Source organism: Drosophila kikkawai, chromosome 2R, assembly GCF_030179895.1.
Source record: "Drosophila kikkawai strain 14028-0561.14 chromosome 2R, DkikHiC1v2, whole genome shotgun sequence".
Classification (NCBI taxonomy): Eukaryota; Metazoa; Arthropoda; class Insecta; order Diptera; family Drosophilidae; genus Drosophila; species Drosophila kikkawai.
Genome location: NC_091729.1, coordinates 24,626,103 through 24,651,917, shown reverse-complemented (window position 1 = coordinate 24,651,917; position 25,815 = coordinate 24,626,103). Strand labels below are relative to the sequence as shown.

The following is a 25,815-nucleotide window of genomic DNA, read 5'->3' as shown; positions in this document are numbered from 1 at the left end:
GAACTGCTACTTCGAGGAGCTTAGTAGCTGGTCAGAGTCCCAGAGCTCCCTCTTCTTTTTTTTTTTTACTGCCAGTTTCAGTTCGTTTCCTGGGCATCCTGGTAGTTAAGCAGAATTTTAATTGATAAATTGCCACTTGGGCCATTACTTGTCGCTGCTTTGGCTCCAGGCGTTGCCAGCCAGCCAGCCCCCAATTTCCCCCGCCTTTCGCTTTGAATAATTTGCAAAAGTTGCGACCAGAGCGGAGGAAACTGCTGTGGTTGCCACTTTTCCTCCCCTCTTGAGTTTTGGACGTGCTGTTAGTAGCGTTTACATCATCAAATGAAATACAATAAAATACTTGGACTCATTTAAAAAGCAATTAAATATTAAAAACACTTGTACAATCGCGGGGGAAAAGGCAAAGGCAAAGCCAAAGGAATGAGTAGAGAGCCTTGGTGACTTTTGGAATTTTGATTGTTTCTTTGCGTTTCATTTACAAGTTTTCCACAGTTTCCACCCCGCTGGGAAAACTCGGCCGGGATAAGGCGGGTGTGTGACGGGGGCCATGCGGTTTATTTGAGTGATTATGCAATTAATTAAAATCTCTTCGCTTGCGGTTTAAGCCGAAAGCCAAGCCGAAGGGACTTTCCTGCCTGCCAGGCTTCTTTCCTCTCTCCTACCCAAAAAACCCGTGTAATTGAATTGAAACGCGAGAAAGATGCTGAATCGGAATGTGAAATTAGCAATATTCAGTGGATATCAGGCCATTCGGGGACTTGGCCGGGCTATTTCCCTGCCGGAAGTCAAGTTTATTTGAGATTGGCCTTCGCCTGGAAAAAAAATGAAGAGGAAACATAACTGCAAAAAAAAAAAAAAAAAAAAAATAGGGGGAGCAGTTCGAAAAGGGGAAAAAAGTGCAGGGTTGGAAAAGCCCACATAAGCGTTCAGTTATTCCATTAATTTGATTAGAGTTTCTGACGGATCAACGCCAGGGAAAAGCGGAAAATGCGTGAAGTGATGGGGGAGAACAGCGAAGTCGAAGTTGGAGATGCCCTGAAAAATATATAAAATCAAAAAAATATTTACAAACTAGTGAAAATATAAATAAAATACAAATTGAATACTTTCTTTTTAAGATTTGGTTAATTTATGGGATAATTTATGTAAAAAACCTTTAAAATAAAATTAAAAAATACTTGTAAATTCCTTAGCTTGAGGCCTGAAGTTGTTGTAACTAAATTGAAATACGCGTTAATTTCTTAATATATAAAAAAATGAAATACATAAAAAATTCCTTTTCTTAAACCCCACAAACTTCTTAATAAATTCCTATTAACAAATATAAATAGATAAAAACTTTCTCATATCTATTAAAAAAGTTTTTCCTCGCTTTCCAGCAAATATTTTCAGAAAATGGAGAAACCCTTTCCCAGGGCAACAGGCGCAGGCAAAAGGAAAATAAAAACAAGGGCCAAAACAAACGCTGGGCAAAAACATAAGAATATGCCGGCTGGCGGAAAAGTGGAAAAGCGCTGGCCATAACCGCCCCCCAACCCAACCTTTCGGGAATCCACGTGGACACACCTCGTGTCGTGTCGGGCGGCGTCCTTATGAAGTGCCGTTATTAACTATGGGCCCAACTTATGCCTCATAAGAATTTAACGCTCAAATGCTCAAATTGTCAATAAGAAAGTTGGCACGCCCACTTTGGGCCAGGCTATCTGTCTGGCTAAGCCAAGTTGCCAGCGTTTTATGCCACCTCAGTTACACACACTTATACACACACCACGGTGAACGCATTTAACGGCAATGTCCACGCGTTTTCATTAAGCCAACTTTTGGCGAAACGGAACACGAAGGCCAGGACCGGGCCTCCTGGCAATCATTTTTTATGGAGCTGCGCGGCCAGCGCATCAAAAACCCATTTGGCCGCCATTAACTTGATTGAGTCGAGCGAGAGCTGTAAGCGAGCTTTGTTTTTATTCTTCGTATTTCTTTTTTTCTTTATTTTTCCACTCGCTTTTCTGAGGAGGAGTAGAACCTCCTCTTGGCAAATGAAAATTGATCATGGCCCGGTGTCCTTTCCATGTTTACAACTAATATTTCTGCGGATTTCTGAGGTGATGCGATCGGCAATGCTTTCGGCATAGTGTCCATGGCCATTAGTCGTCATTAGTGGGCATTTCCTTAATTAAACTTTGTGCCTCCGGGGCCCAGCCCCCCAATCAGTCATTAAAGGGTGGCCTGTGCTGGCTGTCGCTATCTTTCCAGTCATTTGTCATCGGCTGCAGTCCAGTTGCCCGGTTGTTTTGCTAATTAAGCGAGCAAGTAGGAAGTTCGAGAGTCACGAGTCTCACTGCCAATGCCAAGATTGTGGTCCTGTCAGGGGAGAGAGAGAGCTCATCTACGAGCTCCCCCCAAGGGGTTGACCTACTTCCGTTTCCAGGTACAGAGAGGCTCTTTCTGATTTACCAATGAGGTTGACTTACACTTTTGTAACTAAAGAAGAGTTTATTGAAGGAAAAAAGATAATTCCTTTTGTGTTCTCAGCAAAATTCAGCTTCAAATTGGCATAATTATGTACTCAAAAATATCTTTCTCCTTTTCCAAGCAATCTGCCATCCACTTCTGCATTGTTTTCCCGCTGTGAAACGTGTCCCATAGATACTTCTACATCCTTGAGCCAATTACTCAGTGGGGTTTAACCCATTTTTTGGAAAGCCAAAATACTTTTCCCAGATTCGATTATGCCTGAGCATTAACCCTTCAGATTGTAGCCACACTCCCTGCTCCGTTTGCATCCCAGCAGCTAGTTCTCCGACTGAATCAAACTGTCACAGGACATAGGACACAGGACACATTAAAGCTTAGCTGGCTTACACGGTCGCCTGGTCTGGCAGATACTCAAAATAAATAAATGTGATTTGTCATCTCTCGCAAAACATGAAATGGCAGCAGCAGTTGGGGAGCTGAGGAACAGAGACAGTTTTGGATAAACTGTTCGAGAGAGAGAGAGCATTAAATTGCAGTCAAATGGCACGCTGTGTGCATTCCAAATGCCAAGGATCCTGCAGGACATGCGAGGCGGGAAGCTGCGAGCTGGGGCTGATGCCGAGGCTGTATTAAATTATTCGAGCGTGCTCCTGCCAGACGGAGATACTTTCGTATGCAACACTGAGCAGACAACCAAAGACCAAGAGTCCAAGTCCAAGTCCGACCTGCTGCCTCGTCCTCCACGCTTGACTTTTGCCAGATCAAATAAATGTTGCGCCACACGAGGACGAGATGGCGATTCCAGGAGGTTAAGCTTCTCTATGCCTGCTCATCAGCAAATCAGCTACGGCTCCTGCTCCAGCTCCAGCTTCTGCTCTTGCAAACATCACAATCTGACCAAGTTAAGCGCCATGTAAAATTCATTTGACTGACTTGGCTGGCAGCAATGAGCTGCAAATGAAATGGCAAAACAAGCGTGTTGAAGTCACCTGTCCACCTGGTGACACTGACAGTGGGCCAACAGGAGGCAAGGATGCTTACTCTATTAGAGCAACGTAGGAGGAGTCGCCATTGACCTTTCAAGAAGTCAACACTTGAGCCATAAGGACATGTGTTTCGAGCATGCTTCAAGGGTTATGGGTTCTAGGATTAAAACCAGCAAAAGGTCAAGGAAAATGCTACGCTAATCAGAGCCTAAAAATTAAGAGGTCCTTAAATACCCTCTTCAAGCTTTCCATATTAATATCTCAAGATCTGCCTTTAATAAAAGCTTATAACATTTTATATACAAGCTTATCAAGTCCACGAAATGTCTTCTGACTTCTCGCTCACAGACTCCTTGGAGTCACTGGAGTCACACATCGGCTTGAGGATGACAAAGGAGCACAGGAGGTCCGCGCTGACACGCATCACACCGCCGGCATTGTTCATCAGTCCACAGTAGTTGGGAGCCGAGAAGATGGTAATGAGGTGGCGGTCAGCAAATAGCTCGTAACCATCCTCAACCACCTCGTGGGCGCGAACCATCAGATCAAGATTTTGGGACTTCAGGAAGTCCAGGATGATGGACTCGCTAAAGGTGAAGCTCACACCCCTTTCATTTTGGCCCCAACCCTTTGTAGTGTGATTGACATCCGCCCACAGTAGGTCGCACAGTAAGCCCTCATTCGGCACGTCCGTGGGTCTTGGCAGATATTTTATCTGCTCCAAGTTGCGGAGCGAAGGACCCAGTCCCCCATGGCAGCAAAAGATGCGCTGGCCAATGACTGCGGCCACTGGCAGCCAGTCAAAGCAGTCCGTGAAGCTGCGCCACAAGCGAACCGAGTGACGGCGCTTCACCTCGTCAAAGAAGCCGTAGACTTTGTTGATGCTGGCACACTCGTGGTTGCCCCTCAGCAGGAAGAAGTTCTCGGGATAACGGACCTTGTAGGCGAACAGCAGGCAGATGGTCTCCAGTGACTGCTTGCCTCGGTCTACGTAGTCGCCCAGGAACAGATAGTTGGTCTTTGGGGGAAATCCACAGGCCTCGAATATACGCAGAAGATCTGTAAACTGACCATGTATGTCGCCGCATATGTTTACAGGACCTTCTAGCTCCAGGAGCATCGGTTGCTTGGAGATCACATCGCGTGCCTGGTGGATCAGTCGCTGAATAGACTCCTCGTTGCAAGTACAGTCTCCCTTTTGGGCAATGAGCTCCTTTATGATACGGTTCAATTGCAGGTTGGTAAACCCAGTCATTGTTTATACTTTTATGGAAATAATAGAGAAATTTTGTATGTGTATAATGGTGACAGAAATTTTAGAGATTTTATAAAAAATAAGCAAGTATAAAAACGCTTGATTTTTGTGTGTGGAAAAAAGTCTTCTAGTGTGAGAATATTTTGAAAGGAATTTCGTAGCATACTACTTGGTTTACTCTGAAAATATTATATAGTTGATTAATTAATTAGGTTAAATATTAATTAATAAATATTAATTTATCTTTAAAAATTTTTATATTTCACTAAACTCTTTTTGGCTTACCTTTTAGCCTTGTTAAATGTGTACACTTTAATACGTACACTTTTTTTTGGTTACTGTACAAGACTATATGGTAGGGATAAGCCTCATTTTCCCTTACCAAAGAACCAGCTCGTATCGGATCTGGGCCCAGACTTGACTCGGCTCAAAGCAGAAGCGTTAAAGTGCAAAAGATTTATGGAATTTATTTATGTGCCAGTTAAAATGACTACAACAGGGGGTGGTTGGTTAGAAGGGGGGCCGCTTTTACTGGTACTGTGAAGGCCGTTGGCCATTCTCGGGGGCTCCACCATCGTCATCATCGCTGTCATCATTATCATCATCGTCATGACGGTGGTGGCCCCGACATCGTCTCCATCAGAAGGGCCATCACAATTTTCGTTGCGGCGGTGTGGACGTAAGCGGATTTGCGACAAAACTCATTCACCATGGACACGATGCCCACGCCCACTTTGTCCACCTCCTCTTGGTACTCCAGCTCCTCCTGCTTCTGCTGCTCCTCGTATTCTTGCTACTCCTGCTTCTGCTGCTCTTCGTACTCCTGCTCCTCCTGACTGGTGGACTTGGCTTGAATCGCTCGGCTGGTCAGACAGCGTGGACGTCTTTGCCGCTTGTTAGCAGCTGACAGCAAAGAGCGACGGGGCTAAATCCTGTTAAAATTTAGTGCAAAATAAGATAGAATGCTGGGGATGCTTAGCCGGCAAAAGAAAAGTAAATTATTCGTTTTACGTAGATTTTCTTTCCATTGCTTTTCTCTTACATCACTTTCCTTTTCATTTAAAAATAAAAATAAAATATAAATAAAATAAAGTTTCTGGTTGGCCATTGTGTGTACATAAGTTTCGCCAGAGAGACCTACCAACAATAAATATCTCCTTTTTTTTCCGCTGGCCATAAATTGTCGCCGAAAAGCTCCGAAAACAATAAAAATAAATGAACTTGAGTGAGTCTTTGCACTGGAACCGAAAATGAAACCGAAACCCGAACCGAAACTGAACCAAAAACTGAAACTGAAAGGGAACTGGAGCCAGGGTCCAGAAATATATAAAAAAAAAAAAGCAAAAGAGAAGGGAAAACCCCAAATTGGAAGTGGAACTCGAAACGAGGCAATTTGATGTTGATTATTACTCGTCCTTCTGCCGGGGAATTACTTTTCTCGGCTATGGTTTATGTGTTGGCCGGCTATTTTGGCTATTAGTATTTATTGTCCTGTCCGTTGTCCTGACCAAAATCGCATTCTAAATGATAAAGAATTCGTTTGGTATATATCTTCATCAGCTGGGCCGAAAAGAACTAAGTGACAGGCGAAGCGCTATAAAACTTATGCAAGGAGATACCACGAATGATTATAAAAATGTGGCCATTTTATCTGACGTATAACGATGTTTTATTTAACTCTTTTGGGTTTATATAAAATATAATGACAGCTGGAAAGCCTTGGGGATTTTCTAGATACAATTTCCTTTGACGAGAATACCCAAAACCATATTTTTATAATTTTAAAATGTAAAATCTTCTTTTAAAACCTATTTTCCTACTTTTACTAAAAGTTCTTTTAAGTCCTTTGCTGCTGATTTATTTTTGGGCGATATATATACTCCCTCTATACAATATACAATGAACACGTTCCAATTTTCCTACAAGTTTCCACTTTAAAATTAAAATCTCTGCTCTCGGCAAGCTCTTTTACATTTATTTACTGTCGATTTCTGAAACTTTCTATTAGCTATTTTGCTGTACTGGCTATGCGGCGCATACAGAATCAAAATAAAATTCACATAAATGCGATTGTTTATGCGGGCTGTGGGGGGCAGAGGAGGAGGGGAGTGAAGAGGCACTGGAGCAACCATGAACCGGACAACAATTGAGAGAGTTGCCATGGCTGCAGGACACCGGAAGGGTGCCGGGAAAGGTAGCTTCTAAGTCCCGACACGTGCTGGAGCTCTTGCCTTTAGTTTCTAGCTATACTGTTTTGATGCAATGTGCGTGGTATAATACACAGGGAGAAAATATATATATACAAATTATTTGTAAATAAAAATTAAGAGTTTTTAGATTTGAAATAAGTCAAATTTAGACAAATTTAAGAAGAAACTAGTTTACTTTACAGGTGCTTTTGACTTTTTGGTATTTTTTATTGCACAGAGAGAAAAAATTTAAACCAAAATTATTTATAAATAAAATGTTCTTTCTAACATGGCTAGAAATACTCGCCTGTTGATTCTGATCAAGAGCTTGTATGATTTATAGGCTTGGAAATGTTTCCTTCATTGTCTTTAAATAGTATAAAACTTATTTGCTAAATCTAATTTTATACCCCCTTTTTTTTGTACAGTGCAAACTGATGCCCCGTCTCCACTTGCCACTTGACTTGCTTCTTCCTAGAGCAGAGAAGCTTCTAAAAAGCAATAACAAATGGCGACAGTTAGTGTGTGGAATGCAGTTGTATTTCACTCTGTTTTTTCCCCTTTTTCTTCAGACACTCTCTTTTGGTTTAACATTTCACTTTTCACTGTCGTTTGCCCTCTGACCCCGCGACGTCTTGCACTTTTTCGTAGTCAACGTTCATCGTCTGATTCGAATTTCGGAATCTGCAGTTTTCTACACGTGTCGGTGACATTTCCCTGGGCGTGCATTCGCATAAATATTTGCAAATAGTTACTCACTTGAAACTTGTTTGATTTGCTTGTGAATGAACCTGTTAAAAAGGGAGTAACATAGATCTAGAAGGGTTGTTTTATAGAGTCTGTAAAGGTGACTTACAATTGGGGAATTTAAATAAAAGAAGTTAGAGTTAATCACGATTGTTTCATCCTTTAAATCACCCACTTCTCCTTATAACTTTTAGTACTGTCAACTAAACTCTTTATCCCCCCGAAACCATTTAACCTTTTAACTCATTTGCAACAGCTTAAACTAAAATTAAGTTTTAATATCTCAAAAGCAAAAGCCACATTCAAACATTTAACAAAGCCATAAAGTATATTAGTTTGGACAAGGCAAACAGTATTTAAATTAAAGAAAAATATAAATTCCAGACTCTCTTTAAGTGCATTATAAAGCTTTTTGAATGGAAAGGCAGCCAGAAGTGGGAGCTGGGAGCATCAATAAATGCAATCTGTAAGTAAACTTTGAGAGCTCGACACAATCTCGGCCTGGCCGGGGCTTGACAACTTAATGTCGGGGGCTAGAAAACAATTTGCATGGCCTGAGAAATGCCAGCTGAGGCCACAAATAAATATTGAAACCGAAAAAGGATTTCGTGGTCCCAAGGGAGGGGCGGCGGCGGACTCCAGAACTTCCCCTTGGAAGTCGGCCTCATAATCTGATGCTAGTTATAAACTCTCAGCCGGACCAAACCAAAGTCATTTATATTTTGAGGGCCTCCCCCAAGACTCACTCTCTCTTGGAGTCTTGGATTTCTCAGCCGGGACTGGCAAATATAATCATTCATGGTTTTCAGAGCATGAATCACATGCAAATGGGCAGGGACGACGACGGTGGCCGGTGGCCCGTTGTGCCTGTGCAAATAGATTCATAAATCAGTATGAAAATATTATTTGATTTCCGTTTTCACAAAATGCCACAAAAGAAGGTCCTTCCTCCCCGCTTTGGCACCGACCGCAGCACTCTTTTGCCCTCCTGATAGTACCCTTATCGGTGTCCGAATCTGAATCCAAAGTCTGAGACGTTGTCGGAAGCTACTAATTGGAGCATAAAGTACCAGCAACAAATGCCTATTCTCTTGCTTTTTTTTTTACTTTGGTTTGGGAATACCCTTATTGTGAAATTTGAATAAAAATTAGCATGACTATGGCTACGGAAGAGTGAGTGAGAGCAGGTCCTTTGAAATATTATATATCTGTCTGAAATTGGAATAAGAATGGTTTTGCTGGGTCTAACATATGCCAATGATTTGAGATACTCTTAGTTGATTGGGATAATGTTTATTAATAATTCCTTGATTATTTTCTTGCTGTTTAAGGTAACTTATAAGATATATATATACTTTTTATACTCCCTAGAGAGAGTATTTATTTTTCAAGAAAGTAAAGTATTCTTGTTTCCATTCCTATTCCTCATTTTTTGTGTCCTTCCATGACGGAAGCTGGATGTTGACATTGCGTCAGGCGGCCGGTGAATTATGAGTGTTACGGCTTAACTATACTGTATACTATATAGCAGCTCTGACTTAGGCCATTGGCAGTGCAACAATGGGCACTTCCGCTTCTCTCTCTCTCTCTCAAGGGGACTTCCCTTGCCCTTGGACTCGGAAGCATCGGCGTGTGCATTTGTGCATTTGCGGATCTCTGCATTTTCTGACTGCATTTTGTCCAAATGTCGGGGGCCAAAGTCGTGACAGGCGAAATGAGTTTCTTTCTGCTCATTGTGGCACAGCGGTTGTGTGTGTGTGTTTGATGTTGTGCGTTGTGTGTGTGTGTGGCAAGCTGCATCCCCGACCACTGCTTAATATTTCCGCTTGCACACTTGCTTATTTATTATGCTTCCGCCATCCAGTGGCGCTAAGAAGGCAGAGAGTGTGCCATTATGAAGCACAGAGAGAAAAAGGATAAACATCTTTATAAAAAGATGAAAATAAGAGTTAAATTGGAGGGAAATCTGTTACAGAAAATATAATAAAATATTATTTAATATGTTATTTCTATGCTTCTAGTATTTCCTTTATAATTTTCAAGTGTAAAGTGTTTTTTCCCCCTGTGTATCCCTTTCTTGCCACATGCCGCAAGTTGGCTTCACTCGCCTGGCTCGTCTGCCCTTATGCCAACTCACTTGACTTGGCCCATTTTGGCTTGGGACTGGGACTGGCGCTGGCGCTGGCACTGGAGCTGTAGCTGTAGCTGTAGATGTATCTGCCACTGGTCTTGGGTTCTAGGGGTTCCTGGGAGTTGTCTGGCCCTCGCCTGCGTCATGTTAAGTGCCTACATAGGATAATCTGCACATCTCAAGTCAACTTTATGCGGGTATTGTGTGCGCTCCCCCTGGTCGGGCGGGCGCTGCCTTGCAGTCAAGCTGTGCAGTTGACTCGCAAGTCTGGGGCCCTCCTGCGAGGCTTATCCCCATCGCCATTTTGTCTGCTCTGCATTTCGCCTCGTCCTTTTTTTTTTTTTTTGTCCCGCTCACAACTGTCGCCTTAAGTAATTAGCATGTTGAACGCAACCGAGTCCAATAGAAGGGGGAGGGAGAGGCTTAAGTGGGAGGATGAGGTCCTGGCAGGAGAGCTGCCTATGACAGCCACTGAGCCGCCACTCAGTGGGGGACCGTGGCAGGGCCAATCATCCGCTTAAAGGGGGGAGAGATCCATTGGGGGAAATAAGTATAAACTAAATGAGGTGGAAAATGTTTGTTTACAAAATCAAAGGTTGACTTTACCTTAAATTATCTTTGGAATTCTAGAGAAAATAAAATTTTTTTAAAGCAGTTTGTCAATTATCAAAGAAACCCCTGTTTTTATTCCACTTTAAGCTCTGTTCTTTATTTATATACATTTTTTTTTATTTTTTACAAATTAATACCCTTTTCAGTCTGTTTAAATCGATGTATTGAATGCCTGTCCATTAAATTCTGACTGGCAACTCCACGAAAATCAGCCAATCAACCGAGAGTTTCATGTTGCCGCGGTGATGCAACAGTTGCTGCTGCTGCTGCTGCTGTTGTTCCTCCTCCTGCAGTTGCTGTTTTTGCTGGATAATCTTGTTCGCGAACAATCAGTGGGAGGGGCAGGAGGGGTTTCGCCATCCTGGTGTCGTTCCTGTGCCACAGGTAGTTCCACATTGGCCACGTGCCGCGCGCGGCTAATTATGTACGTGACTCACATGGCACGTTACCCGAACACACACTCACCACACCGACACCTGGCCCCACCTGCCTCTACATCCTTGTGGCCATCCTTGTTTTTCGTCTGAGCATGTCATTGACATCATTAAGCTCTTTGGCAGATTTGTCTAAATTTCCAATAGAATTCCCCGCGTGGAAATGGCACTCGTTGCCATTTCGATTCCCGATTGCCGAGGCACATAAAATTTCCACCACATGAGGTTTCCCCCTTTTCCGTTTTCCCTCTTTTATTTCCCTTTTCACCACCCCCCTCCGAGTTCCCTATCACGTTTGATGTCATTGCTGATTCTGCGGTCGCAGCGGGTTCGCCTTGTAAGGTGCTTACCACATCAGCGACATTGGCATCGCAGGTGTTGGGATGCAGAGTTAACAAGAAAATTGTTGTTCCTGGCTGACATGTACCATAGGTGTTGGTACAATCGGGGTTAAAATGGGTAAGATGTGGTTGATGTATAAAATATTTCAAGGTCAATTATAATATATGTCTTTTAGGGAATAATTTGGATTGTTAAAAAGGGTATTGCTTAGTAAAGAAATATATTTAATGATTTAAAATAAGAGGAAATACATAAATTTAGTTTTTAGGGATTTTAAAATCTTTAGAGACTTAAAAACTTATAATTAAATGCCTAAAAGTATGCTCTAAAAATATTAGAAAATGTGTATTACCATAAATTTGAGTTTAATTGATATTAAAACTATTAAAATAAATTCTAAAAATATTAAAATCCTATTAATCGTGGCTTTCTTCTTTAATAATTCTCAAGTTTACTATTTTTCTGCCCCCTCCTGTACTAGGTTCTTGTGTGTGCGTCGTTACAATTTTCCATCAAACAGAGAGCAGAACTTTCATGTTATTGAAAAGCGCACAGAAACGAAGAGAAAACAACCTTAATGCTAAAAAATATCAAATGACTTTGACTCGGCTTCATCGTCGTCGTGTTCTTCGTTCTCGCAGGATGTTTGTGTGTATGTCCTGCACCCCCTTCCTCCCCTTTTTGTGGCCATGTGTGGGTGTCTGTTTGCTAAGCATTTTTAAATGGATCCACCTGCGAATGGTGTGCGAGTGCCACATAAGTTGCCTTTCATTGTTGCCTTTGTTTGTCCTGTTGTGTCGCCAAGTGCGTTGATTAAATTTTCGTGAAAAACCTTCACAGCTTCACAGTGTGTGTGTGTGTGCGGGTAAGGATATCTTATTACACGGCATCGTATGCCGTATATTTTGAAAAGATTAAATGCTCGACTGCTCAGGGCTTTGACAAGGTGATATAGTTTGATTTGGTGCCAGAAAACAGATACAGTGCCGAGTGTGGAAAGCGGCTCGCAATTTCACCTGATTACTGAATTTGCCAGAGAAAAAGGCCTCAGTAACAATTTGCTGGCATCCATTTCGGTGCCATTTCGACTATATAAATAGCGGGTAAAAGGCTGTGAGCGAAAATTGAGTCTAAATATTTGTCTTACATGAGTGAATGGGTTACGAAAAAAGCAACGGGCTTGAAGTTAGGTTTCAGTTTAATATGGCTTACAGGGAACTGTGGGATTTTCTGATAATTTAAAAGCTCTAGTAAACTATTTAATAAATATTTTGGTTAATAAAATTAGGTAAGGTTTGTTTAAGAAATACATGGTTAATTAAAAAGACTTCAGAAAGTGTTCTAAGGCTTAACAATTATTATAGTATACTTTTAAGCTTTCCTTAAGGAGATTTAATAAAATTGGAGACCTTTAACGATCTGTTTTATTTTAGAAATATTATAAACCAATTCCAGACTTATTGTAATGTTAAACATCCTTTTTAATTTTTAAAGATTTCTTTAACATTTACATTGTCTTTCTTTTTAAGTCTCTAGCTACCTTTTTGACTTATTTTCGAACCCAAAAAATACCAATATATTCCCTTAACACATAAACCTTGAAATTGAATAGTGTTCTCCTTCCAATTTAAAGCCTCCTCCAATATTGTTCGATCGATTCAAATCTCATCAGTCCCATATGCTGTCTTTGGATTTGCATCAAGTTCGTTATTTAAGCATTTCTTATTCACGACTCTCCTCCTTGAGCTTTAAAAGCAATTTACATTCGATCTGACTTTCATCCTTTGCTCTTGTCGTTTAGGGTCCTTTGGCAACTGCATTACCACTACATTACACAGACACACACATACAGCGAATCACTGGGACAGGGTGCGTATCCTGGCAAGTTCGCGAGGGCGTCGTCTCAATTGCATAGGAAATTTGCATAAGTTGCCAGCTGTCGTCTGGCGGCGTTTTCCGCCTCGCTTTTCCTTTCCTTTGCCTTTCTGCGTTTTCTGCAATTTAATGAGCATCTGCGTATAAATCTTAAGCGGCAGTTAAACCCATTTTTCTCGGGTTTCCTTTTTGGGCAAATATTTGCAGCTCCCAATGCGAGAGTTTTTGCAACCTCAAAGGACTCTGAACCAATTGCACCCACAAATGCAGAAAAAAAAACGTGGGGAAAAATGGGGGCAACAACGAGCCACTAAACAGAATGCAATTTGCTTGTTTGACCCAAATTGTTGTGAGATTTGCCTTTCACCAACAACAGCTGAAGCGGCTCCCTTTCCGCTTTCCGCTTGGCTTTCTCCACCTCGGGCTCCCCCACAAGTCCTTTGCCAACTTTATCTTTTTGCAATTGTGCAGGCAGCGAAAGAAGCACTAGCTGAACTAGAAGAAGCCGCAGTGGCAGGAGCAGGAGAAAAAGCTGGAGAAGGAGCAGGCAGAGGAGCTGGAGCAGGGGCAGAATGAAGAGCTGGAGCAGGAGCTGTCTATGCCAGGCTCATCCTGCCATCGGATGGATAACAATGGAGCGTTACTTTCACTTTCTCCATTGTTTGGCGCCAGCTGCATTGCATATTTTCCCTGCACTTACTAGAAGCACTGAGAGAAAAACAACCAAGGAGCTAGGAAAATCTAAAGTAAAGTTAGGAAAAAGGTAAGAGGATATTCAGATATTTGTTTCCTCCCAAAATAAACAAAATAGTTATCTAAAAATATGTGTAACTTGTCCTTACATTTTCCCAGTGTACAAGTGCCTTCACTCTGTTTTGTGAAATTTCCCTGCTGCCTGTCGGTGCATCCTTGTAAATGGCTCAACAGGCTAGGACCAGGCCAGGTCCTGCCTGGGCGATAAGCACGCAGACACCTGCAGACCCCGACGGAGGCACGTTCTGCATTTCGTTTGCATTTTCGGTTGCGATTATTGGCACTTTAAATGTTAACTCCGCCCGACTGAACCGCCGCCGCAGCAATTGAAATAAAAGCCGGGCCAAAACGAGCAGCATTTGTTATTCTTATTCTTATTCGAATTCGTATTCTTATTCGTATTCGTATTCTTATTCCATTCGAATTGAGGTGGCACTGGCAGGTACGGGGTAATTTTGTTACGTTTGCTCTTGGAAAGTTTGACAAGCGCCCGGGGGGGGGGGGGGGCAGCAGATATACTCTCCCTTCTAAAATATACACAAAATAATATGTATATATTTGTTCGATGAAGAAAGAAGAAAGAAAGTAGCTGCTTCGCTGTTAATTTCCTTTAGGAATTCCAAAGGCCAAACTCCAGGCAACTTGTGAATTCCAGCAATGCCGGCTGTTGCTTCCCACATGGCTTTCTAATGTCTTAAGAGCGAGTTTTGGCTAATAAGCCCCACTTATGTGATGAATTATTTACCTTTATTGAAAGCGCCGCCCGCTCAGGAGTTGTGTTACCTGCTGCTTGGCTGCTCTGTGGCACCTGTCCCTGCTGCATGTGCTTATAATTTATTTAAATAAGCCCCTATGACGTTTTTAATTCACTGACAATGATGTCAGCCGTGGGGTGTGGGGGCGTGGCCCTCTTCCACCCACAGCATAATTTGAATATTTCGGGCATAAAAACAAGCGCGCAAAACAGAATCAACAAACAACAACTTCCACGATGGCAGCCAAAAGGAGCAGAAGCAGAAGCAGCAGCAGCAGGAGCAGCAGCCAAAAATAAGGACCACAAGGATGACATTACGGGGCTCCACATACCCTGCAATTTGCCGCGAATTGGCCGGGATTTAATATTATGTTTATTTTGCCAAAAGAGCATTATGTATACAAGGCAGTTATGTTGATTACAGTTCTTAAATCGGTGGAGAAGAAGAGGAAAATTAGGGGTATCCTTGAGGAAGAAGAGGTCTTAAAGGTGAATTATTAAAACAGGGATATCTTTCTTATAGTTTATTAAGCTAAGAAAATATTAAAAATGTATATTTATGTTAGGCTTTGCTTTAAAATTTAAGGTAGATATTGAATATTAGGTTTTAATAATTTGTTTATGTGTCTAAATCATTTAGAAAATCATTTTGAAGGTCCTAAAATATTTAAGAAATTAGATATTCGGCTTTAACAAGTTATTTATGTATTAAGACATTTACAAATAGTATTCAAAAGTCCTAAAAAATTTTATAAAATACCAAACCAATCGCATATGTCATAACCTTATTGAAAACTCCACCAAAGCAGCCTTAAAACCCCAAATAAACTCCCAGAAATACCCTCACCCTGCCAGATCAAGATTAAAGAGAGTAGAAAACAGTATTCCAAGCTATATTTGTATTCCCTAGCAAAGTTAACGTTACCATTAGGTTTTTGGCCAAGGGGGACAAGGCCAACAAATGAGCGTAAGCAAAAATCTTGTCACAGAACAAAACAGAAAAAAAACAGTCGACAAAAAAATTGTTCATAATTTTTCTCGTGGAATTTGCAGCGTAATTTCTCTCAATTTCTGTGGGTGGGCTGGCTCCAGCTCACCACCTCGTCAAGGACCCAGGACCTCACACCGACAGTTACCGCTAAATGTCAACGGGAGCAGCATGGCAGCAGGCTACAACATCATCTCACATTTAATATGCGTGCGGCTGCCTGTTGTGGCAAATAATACGCCTGATGATGATGGCAATGGGGCTGGAGGAGAACTATAACTGCTCCGGAGCAGGATGTCGCAGGACGAGCAGGTGAGAGGTGTCAGTCGAGGCGAGGTCTTCCTGTGTCGCCACTGCCCGGGAATGTATTCACTGTAAAAATTAGCATATTTAATGCGAGCAGCACGTTAGGTTATTAGAGACACATTCTCACCGGAAAAAAAAGAGGAGCGTGAGAAGTAACAGGAGCACGAGTAGCGGAAGGAAGCCTGAGGAGTGGGGTAGGTCCTGGCGACACGGCCATGTTGCAGCATGTAAAACAATCACGCCCACACAAACGTTAAGTAAGCAGCTCCAGGACCAACAAGGGTAGACAAAAAGACAGACGGCTGGGCCTGAATTTTGCATAATGCCTCCTCACAGCCCAAAACTTCTGACTTGAGGCCAAGGAGAAGGTGGGTGCACTGAGCCAAAAAGGTAGTAGTATTTATTTCTAGAAATATCAAGGATTACCTTGAAGATTTTATCCTGCTTTCATTTCTAAAGAATTTGTATAACAAAGATTAATCAATTTAAGAAAAAGCTTTAATTCTAATTTACTTAACTAATTAGTATTTATTTTGTATAGCTCTCTTTTCTCTTAGTGTAGAGGGCGGGGAAGCAAAGCAATGAGCCTGTAAGCTACTTAGTTTTTATTACACTTCAGCCTCAGCATTGTTTTTTATGCTCCAGTGCAGGCAGCCGTGGCAGAGTTTGGGCGGTAGTCCAAGCTGAAATCCCCAGTGAGCTTCAGGCTCATTTCCTTCTACACGGACCAGCAGGAATGCTCTATAGCTGCTCCTTTTTATTCTACCCAGATTTTTCACGCCACTCGAAAGTGCAAATTGCATGAAATGTTTTGTTTTCGCTCCGACGTCGCTTTTGGTCCTTTGAGTCCTCCGACTTGAGCGACATTGGCGGTGATTGCTTTAAGCTGCGGTGGCGGTCGAAATATTAAATGATAATGATACATGCATACATTAATCTGCCAGCAGCAGACACTACATGCAATAATAATCGCAACTCCATAACCCTTTCCCCAAAAAGGTGCCTGAATGCAAAAGCCGCACCGCACACACCCACAATGTACTCGCGCTCATGGGTTTGGCTGATATGACCAGGCAGTTACACGTGTCGTTCCTGGCCAGAATCAGGGCCTGGTTTTCGTTTTGGACTGGTCCCTGACACATGGCAGTGGAAATTTAAGTGCTGCGATAAGGGGACAGCAGCCAAGCGACGACCAACGAGCGGCGGTGGCAGCCATCAGGCAGAGCCACCCATTGGTGGATGCACCTAGGGAAAAAGAAGAGATTTTGTGCAAGGAAAATTATGAAAAAATTCTTGGAGATGCCAGAGATTACCTATATATTTTTGGTCAGTGATTCTTTTACTTAAATAAAATATTTTTGTGATTTGTAATATAAACCACATGGTGGCACTTTTTCTGACTTGTCTCAAAGACTTAAAATATTTTTTTTTAAATATTAATTTAATCATGAAAATTAATGAAGCTGTTAATTAACATTACCAATGAATTTTTTCCTCCATGTTAAACTATTTTTTTTTGCTGCCACCAAACTCACGCACATTCACCACGTGTTTGCGAGTGTCCTGGAGATGTTATCAATCATGGTTTTTGGTGTGGATAGTTGCGGATAGCGAAGCGGTCAGTCGTTGGGTCACGAATGTGGGTCGTTGCCTGGACACTGGCCCCTCTGGCATGATCCCCCCATTAACGCCTTGACGCACAATTAAAGAAAATTTTTTTGCAAATTTAATGCGTGGACTTTTCCAGGGTGAACGAACCGTTTGGAACAACACGTGTCTGCTGAGGCTGCTTTTGGGCCAAAAATAAAAGTTGGCCCAAAGACGGAAAGTTGGAACAAAGAACAAAGTAAAAGCTGCAGCGGAATGGGCTGATAAACTTGGATAAAACCTGCCAACGGGAATAATCCCGAAGGAGACAAGGTATTTTTATTTGTTTTGGAAAAGCCAAAAGCAAAGGAATAAAGAAAAGAATATACATAAAAAATTTAAGAAAGCTATTGTATTTTTTGGAAATTAAATTTAATAATTGAATTACTTAAACAGCCATTAAAACCTAAATAAAATATAATTTCATAAACAAAAGCAAACCCCAATTAAAAATGTAAATAAACCTTGTTTTTTGTTCTATTTTAACAACCCAAAATTCTTTTTATTCAGTAAAAAAATTCATGAACGCCACACTTACAGTTCATTTTCCCAATTTTTTACGACCACTTTCACCCGAATAACATATTTTGGCCGGGCCCACAGATAAAAAGCAACAAAAACCCAGACTCATCCAGGAAAAACTTTACTTTTTATTGTCCTTTTTTTATGCGTTTCTTTCTATTTGCTGGCAATTTCTCTTGTAACAATCTTTTGTTTGTCTGCTGGTGCGACTGGTGCTGCTGCTGCAGCTGTTTTTCTTGTTAAGGTGCCAAGAAGCGTTTAGCAGTTTAACCGCTGACACACCCAGGGCACCCCCCACTGCCATATTGGCCGGGGCAACAACATCTGCGGGAGCATCTCTCTCAATCTTGGTGCTTATGTTTCGCCTCGCAGGATCTGCAGCCGAGCTGGCGGACAGGAGCGCTCCATATCCCTCATATCCTAGGCGAGGGTGCAGCGTGTCTGGAAATACTTGAGCTGCTATTTGGTGCACACACACACACACAGACACCCCTCCTGGTCCTTTGTTGTGGGGAGCAATTTTACTTTTTGTTTGCTGGCACGCAATGCTTGTTAGTGTGCCCGTAAGTATGCTCCAGAAATTGTCAGAATATCTCTCCAGCTCAAGCTTCGCTGTTTGTCAACCCACTGGAAAAAATATGAACAAAAAAAAGGGAGCTTTGGGAATTCAAGGCAAGCAGGAGGACTGCGGGGGGGTAGGATTCTATTTAAGTTTCACTTTGAGCTGAGCTTGGGATTGTTTTTAATGTTTCTTCCTGGCCACAGCTTAAGCCAAGTAAACTGCACATAATTTGCAGATCAAAAGACATGCAAAAAGCCACAACCAAATATGTGTGAGTATCTTTGAAATTCGATTTGTGTTGCATTCACATAGCGCCAAGTGCAGATTTGATTATTTGCATTGCGGCAGGGACTCGATTCGAAAAGTCATCCATAGAGTGTGTGTGTGTTGTTTGCCCAGCGCTTGTGGAATTTTGGGAAATTTTCCGAATTTCAAGTGTGTGGCAAGGCGACTGTAGTTGGAGCTTCCCTTTGCAAATATCAAACACAAACAGAAGGCAAACAAAGTCAGCCAGTCAGCAGCAATCTGGGAATGTCAATATCGGCAAATTGCATTATGATTTTGCCAACGCTGGGGAATTATTATTATTATAAAATTGATTCCGGCAGGGCTAGGAGCCTAGGTTGTGAATAATTTATGCTCCAAATACCTGTCAACGGTTGCCTAATGACACTATACAGGAGACTAGTACCTCCTCCTGCTGTGCGTCCTGGTCTGCTTGTGTCCTGCGAACAAACAAAACACCTTGAACGTGTCCAGTGGCCACAGTGATTATGCTTATCACAAGCCAGTGATGCCAGTGACACCTTTCAGCAGCAGAGAGAATGTGCTAAAAATAAAACCACTGGGCAGGGTAGCTTTTTGTGGGGTATTTTTGGGGTTTATTTTTGGTTTATAAATGAAATGGGAAATAGAACTAACTAATTTATGATTTATGGGGTTGTCAACTTCCGCTTAAGATTTTAATACCCTTTAGATTATAATAAAAACACCATTTAAATTAATATCTATAAAATATTCTCCGCTTTAATGAAGTGTTTATAATGTTTTCCTCATCTTCTCTGCTACATTTTAGTTTCCAAAAATAATTAATATACAAAAAAACCCCAAATTGCCATCTCTGTGACACCTAGCACACACTTACACACCCACTGGGAATATGAATATGCATTTATTGCCACAGCTGGGAATGCGTTTCGGCTGGTAATGGCAATTTAACTTACACACAAATCATAATGTGCAACGACGCCAACGGGGCGTGGCATACAAAACAATCCACAATGGCCTCGCCATACAGTGAGTGCACTCAGTATGCATACGAATTTTGAACATCACGATGACAAGCGGGCAACAACAGCCAGAAGCAAACGCCCTGATAACGTGGCCCCCGTGCATGACAAATGGCCCAAAATGGAAAATCTGTTGATGCCCGGAAAACCGCATCAGCATTTCCCCATGGCCGTTATGCAAAATCAATGCCCAGATAGGAGAGAGGCGAGATGCCAAGTGTGTTGGCCAATTAGCAATGGCAACTGCCGCCTGACACTGAGCCGGGTCAAGATGCAGGCGGAGCAAGTGGAACTGTGGAACTGCATTCAAGTGTCATGTCCCTGTCCTGTTGCTGTCCTGCATGCACAGGATTTAATCCAATTGAGTTGCCAAAGAGCCTTATTAAATTATTTATGAGAGAGCCAAGAGCCAGGCTTACAGTTTTTATATTTGATGAGCCTTAAATTGAGTCGAGTTAGTGACACTTTACAAGGACTCACTCGGCAGGCTCTGAATTTGTGATTTCTAAATTAATTTATGTATCAGGAGGGCATCAGGAGGGTATCAGTGGGTATTCAGAGGTTGTTACATTCTACAAATCCCTTGCAGCCTGATTGCATTTCAATTATTTAGGGCTACGTTTTTTTTTGGCAAATGAATTTATACAAATATATTTGTTTTCCACACAATTGCCAGGCATTTAGAAGGACGTTTGATTGATAGGAGACGAGTGTGTCTGTGTCTGCACTTGATTTCATATTTAATTGAAGCCCAGAGAGAGAGAGGCCTTTCAATTGGGTAATTTAATTAAAATGTTGTTTACGGCGAAACAAGCCTTTTTGTTTGCCAAATTATGTGAAGAATCCTTTGGAGGGTATTTCCATAGTTTTTCGAGTGGCCTTTATGTGCTTTCTATGCAAATATTGTTGCCTGGCAAAGAGAGAGAGGCGAAATCAGTGTCATAAAATTATATGTTGTCTTCCTTTTTCTTTTCCCTCTTTTTTTTTGGCAGGGCAAATATGGCGACAGAAAGGAAAAGGAAGATTCAATGGTCCTTGCCGGGTGGAAAAACACATTGCGATGGGCCGCATATTTCACGTTACTTATCTTTATCATTGCCAACTAATTTCACAGGCAACCATGAAGGGGGGGCAACATATTTGTTTATTTCTAGTTCATATCTTTCATGTGCGCTACACTTGTTTCCCTTTCATTTCTCCTTCTCTTTTTTTGTTCTTTGCTTTGTGGCATGTTTGCGCCATTTTGCGTTTTTGTTTATGTTTAGCTGGGTCATTGCGGCCATTCCTTATGGCCTTACACATGCGTACATGTGTGTGTGTGTGTGTGAGTATCTCTTTGTATTTGTGTGTGAACCCCCTCCTGCTTTAAGTGTTTTTATTGTCTTTTGCTTAGGGTTAAGTTTTGTCATTGCCACGCTTTGTTTATGGCGCCCCCCTTTGGCCTGCTCCTCCCATGACATGCCAGCTAGCTAATCCTTTTGTTTTATGGCATTTAATTTATTTTTAAAGCTTTTCTGTTACTGCTCCTGCCTTTGGCACAACTTGTTTATAGGCCGCAAACAAAGCGGCTGGAATCCAGAAGTATAAAAATAAATTTGTGTGGCGCACTTGGGAAAAAAAATAATATAAAATAAAGATATTTCAATTGAAAAAGGAATAATAAAATAAAGAATGTAATAGATTTTTTAAAGGGTTATATATGTGTGGAAAATATAATAGAAAAGGGTATTGTTTAGTTAAAGAAAGTACCTAAAATGAAGTCTAATTAAATTATTAAATATTCTAAAAAATATAGAACTCTTACCCCAAATTATCCTGGATTTATTTTCCTCTGTGCATCTCTCTTCTCTTCTACCATTGCACACTCTTTTTGGGTTTTTTTCCCGGCCAAAAACATGCAACAGGCCATGTCCTGTCACAATAATTGGCCCGTTGTGTTTGCCCACAGAAAACAAACGCAAAACTAAACAGATTTTAGCGCATAGAAGGAGTAAAGAGCACCAGGACATGCTCAAGTAATTGGCTACAAAACTGCAACATAACAATAACAATTCAATATGTTGGCAACAGATGGAACATACCCCCTTGGCCACCAAGACCCATTCGGACGCCTGCACTTGTAAGCCCGGCCTAATTGGCCCTCATTACATCAAAGAGTTCTGCGTGGGGAATGCTAAGCGCAAATAAGACTCATCTGTGTGTGGCGGTAATGAGTTCGAATATGGCCACGCCCCGAACATCTGCTGATGGCCATCGAGGGACACTCGAGATGACCTAAACGAAGCGTCCTAAACTTTGGCCAAAATGACACTTTGGGAAAAGAAATAGGAGAAAGTTGGTTGGTAATAATAGTATGATAAATACCTAAGGTATTCTGTTTTTAATTAAATAAATAATTTATTTCGAATGCCTTAAATGACTGTAATTAGAAGGATGTATTCAGGACTTACCATAGATTTCTTACTTTTAGAATTATAAAGAATATTTTTTGGGTCTTTCCTTTGCCTAAATTTCAGCGTTATTTCAGAAACCTTTGAATTTAGAAAAACATCCTGTAACAAGTAAAGACTTAAAGGTTTTTTAATGAATAGAAAATAATAATAATTACTTAAAAAATAAAACCCTTAAAATCTTTAATTGTTTAAGTATTTCCAGAACCTCTTGTATCTTTAAGAATACAACCATTATTTTCCCTTTGTTAAACCCAAAAGTTACCCTAATTTTTTTCCTGTTTACATTTCCTTTAAGATATATTCCCAGCTTTCTTTCTGTGACTTTTCCATTTCGTTTTGAAGTGGTCCCCAGCCTGGCAATTGTTCGATCTAGGCAATGCTTGTACTACGAGTATTTGCCTACCTATATTCAATCGCATTCGATTAATCTGCGGCCGCTCTCTAACTGCGTGTGCTTAGTATTCCGAGTGAGTTTGGGCTGGTTTTTCAGGGAGGGTGTGGGGTGTGCGTGTGTAAGAAGTTGGGCAAATAAGTGTTTTCCATTATGCGCACACAAAGGAGCACGACGACCTTGAGCTAATGGCTGGCGGGATGTTAACTTAAAGTGCTTTTTTGGTAAAAGTTTCGGTAATTGGGCATTCAGTAAGCGGTGCAACTTAAAGAGGCTTTCAAGAGGCAGCCATAATTTGATTTGATTGCCGAGTGAAGCAGCAGGTTAGCAAGGTTAGGGAAATGCAGTTGAAACCTTTTTGGCTCTGCTCAGGTAATTGATTTGCAATTTGCTACCTTCTAACTTCTAACCACAATTTAATCAAAATTTAATTGATGATTTACCAATTTTGGAAAAGCAATTTCTATACATTTTTCGAACATCTCCGAATCAGTAAGACTGGCCAACATTTTGTGGCTGGAAAACCTAAGTGAAAAACTCTCAATTGTGGTCGTCTCGATGCAGTTCAATTAAATTGGTCTACGGTTAAGGCAAGAAGCAGGAGGAGTGTCAGGATTGAGGAGTCAGGAGGCAGGAGTCTGGAGTCCAGAGCTTGAAGTGTGCTCGATGCACTCAAAACTAATGCCCTAATGAATGGTGATGGCTCTGAGAGGTCCTTCGCCTGCCACTTTTACAATGGCTATCGATTTCTGGGTCTGGTGTGTGCGATAATAAAACCATTGGCAGGGCGCTTCAACAGGCCGTTTTCCCGCTGTACGTGTCTGTCATTTTGAATTACAAGACGCGTCTAAATGTAAAGCGAGGAGGTCCTGACGAGAGACACTGGTAACGGGGCGTATGAGTAACGCTGGGCTGACTGGGAAAATTGCTGGGCTCTGCATTCATTGTCGTCGGTCCCAAACTGCCAACTTGTAGCATAATTGTGCGTCGTTAAGTTTATTATAAAGTGCCATCACACACACACACACACACACATAGAGAGAGAGAGCCTTATATGGAAGGACACTCGCTTGAATGGCGGAGCACTTAAAGGCGAGCAATTGGAAACTAAATTGGAATTTTTATGACAGGCATCAGGCTTTAGCCAGCGGGCTTACATGGCGTATGCGCATTGTGTGTGCGCATTTGACCGACAACAGCTCACACACTCCCTGCACATAAATACAGTTATAATGCGTTTTGCATTTGTTAAATTTCCCTTAGGCCCCGTTTTCGGTTGCTCCTTTCGAGGGAGCGTTGATGTGGCCAAAATTCACGCCTCACTTGGCCTGGCTCTTCTGTTGGCCCTCTTGGCCTTTACTGTTCAGTGGTCCATTCACTGTCGAGAATGACTTAATGACTGGCCCCAAACTGAAAAGGGGGCAATGCATGTATATTTAATGTCAAAAGGAATTAGTGGCAGACAAAAGCACTGCCTTGATTTGCATCATCGATGGGAAGTCTTCCTGGAAATCTATTTTACCAAATTGCTTACTTTTGGGATTTTTTGGATAATTATTGGTAAGTTAGGGTTAAGAAAAATTAGGAATATATAATGAAACAGGGTTATATTTATTCAAACGAGTTAGTTTTTTAATTGAAGCTCATCTACAAAGACTTAAAAAGCGTGTAAGAGAACGAATTTTGTGGAAAATAAATTCCAGTAATTTAATTAGAACTTGTTTTAATGTAGAAAAGTACACTGATTATACCCTTGCAGGGTATTATAATTTCAGTGAAGGAGACGTTTCCGACCCTATAAAGTATACATATATATTCTTGATCAGCATTAACATGCGAATCTTTCTAGACTTGTCAGGAAGAAATCGATTTTTTGGCCATTTTTATAAAATTTTTGATTTTGATAAAAAATTGAATTTTCAACATTTTTAAATAAAGTATGCAGATTTATTAACTGGAGAAAATCTAGCACAGAACAGTTTTCCGATTTAAAATTAATGCTCTTTTGGCCGAGTTATGATATTTTTAATTTTAGAAAAAATCAAGAAGTTGTTTAATATAAAAAATCAGATTTTATAATACAAAATAATATTTTTCTAAGTCATGGAATCATTTCCGACCCCATAAACCATATATATTCTTGATCAGCATCAACAGGGGAATCTTTCTAGACATGTCCGAAAGAAATAGATTTTTTGGCCATTTTTGCAAAATTTGATAAGGGGTTACATCATTAAAAGTAGCAAAAATGGCCAAAAATTTTGATTTCTTAAAATTTTAAATTTGGTATGCAGTTTTTTTAAATTAATAAAAACTAACACAAAACTGCTTTCCGAATCGAAATGAATGCATTTTTGGCTTAGTTATGATATATTATAGTAGTAGTATACAAACTTTGGCTGGCCAAAGTTAGCTTTCTTTCTTGTTTTATATATTTTTAAACCCCTGCAAACAATAATTTTAGCAATATACATACCTTAATCAAGGCTATGATTATAAAGAAAAATTCCTTTCCTCTTGTTTAAACCAATTAAAAACCTTGCTTATTATCTAAGAATTTATTTCTACTCCCATAAATAGTTTTCCTAATTTTGTAGCCACCTAGTCAAGTGCTTCTCCCAGTAATGTTTCATCAGAGTTACTCTCTATGGCTCTTTGCTGAGTAAATGAATGTGAAATGGAATGCCTGCCAGGCTTTTCTCTTGGCTCAAAACAACTCCCAGCGGAAAGATGTGTGCTGCTGAGTTGACTTTTCTATTTGGACGCCTGCAGCGGCTGCCACGCCCCCCTATGTGCGGGACTGGAGTGGCTTTTGATATAACACATAATAACAATATATTTGAGGGTGTGTTTATGGTCGTATGCAGAAACTGTTGCCTCTTGTGGGCAACTTTTGATGATGCTGCTGTTGCCTTTGGTTTGTCTTTGTTTTGTGTTTTGTTTGCCTGTTTTTGTTTCATGTTTTTGTTATTGTTTTAGCCACTTGGCCATTGGCACACTGGCCAACTGTGTTGGCCCAATCTGCTTTTTGGGTTTTACTGTGTCCATGTTTGGATTTGTGTGCGAGTTTGCTCGTTCGAATGCGGTTAGCATAACCATCAAAT

At 41.1% G+C, this 25,815-nt stretch overlaps 1 protein-coding gene and 1 long non-coding RNA gene across 2 annotated transcripts; one reads left to right on the top strand and one right to left on the bottom strand.

Annotated features, from left to right (window-relative positions):
* Nucleotides 1-3,714: 3,714 nt before the first annotated feature.
* On the bottom strand, nucleotides 3,715-4,863 carry PpY-55A (Protein phosphatase Y at 55A). The gene has a single exon (XM_017164212.2). It carries the CDS (start codon nucleotides 4,714-4,716, stop codon nucleotides 3,772-3,774), a length of 945 nt encoding a protein of 314 aa, XP_017019701.1. The 5' UTR covers nucleotides 4,717-4,863; the 3' UTR covers nucleotides 3,715-3,771.
* Nucleotides 4,864-15,410: 10,547 nt separating this feature from the next.
* Nucleotides 15,411-17,132, top strand: LOC138928154 (uncharacterized). Its single transcript, XR_011444638.1, has 3 exons — nucleotides 15,411-15,520; nucleotides 15,607-16,041; nucleotides 16,847-17,132. It is a non-coding gene; the product is annotated as an uncharacterized lncRNA (long non-coding RNA).
* Nucleotides 17,133-25,815: the final 8,683 nt, after the last annotated feature.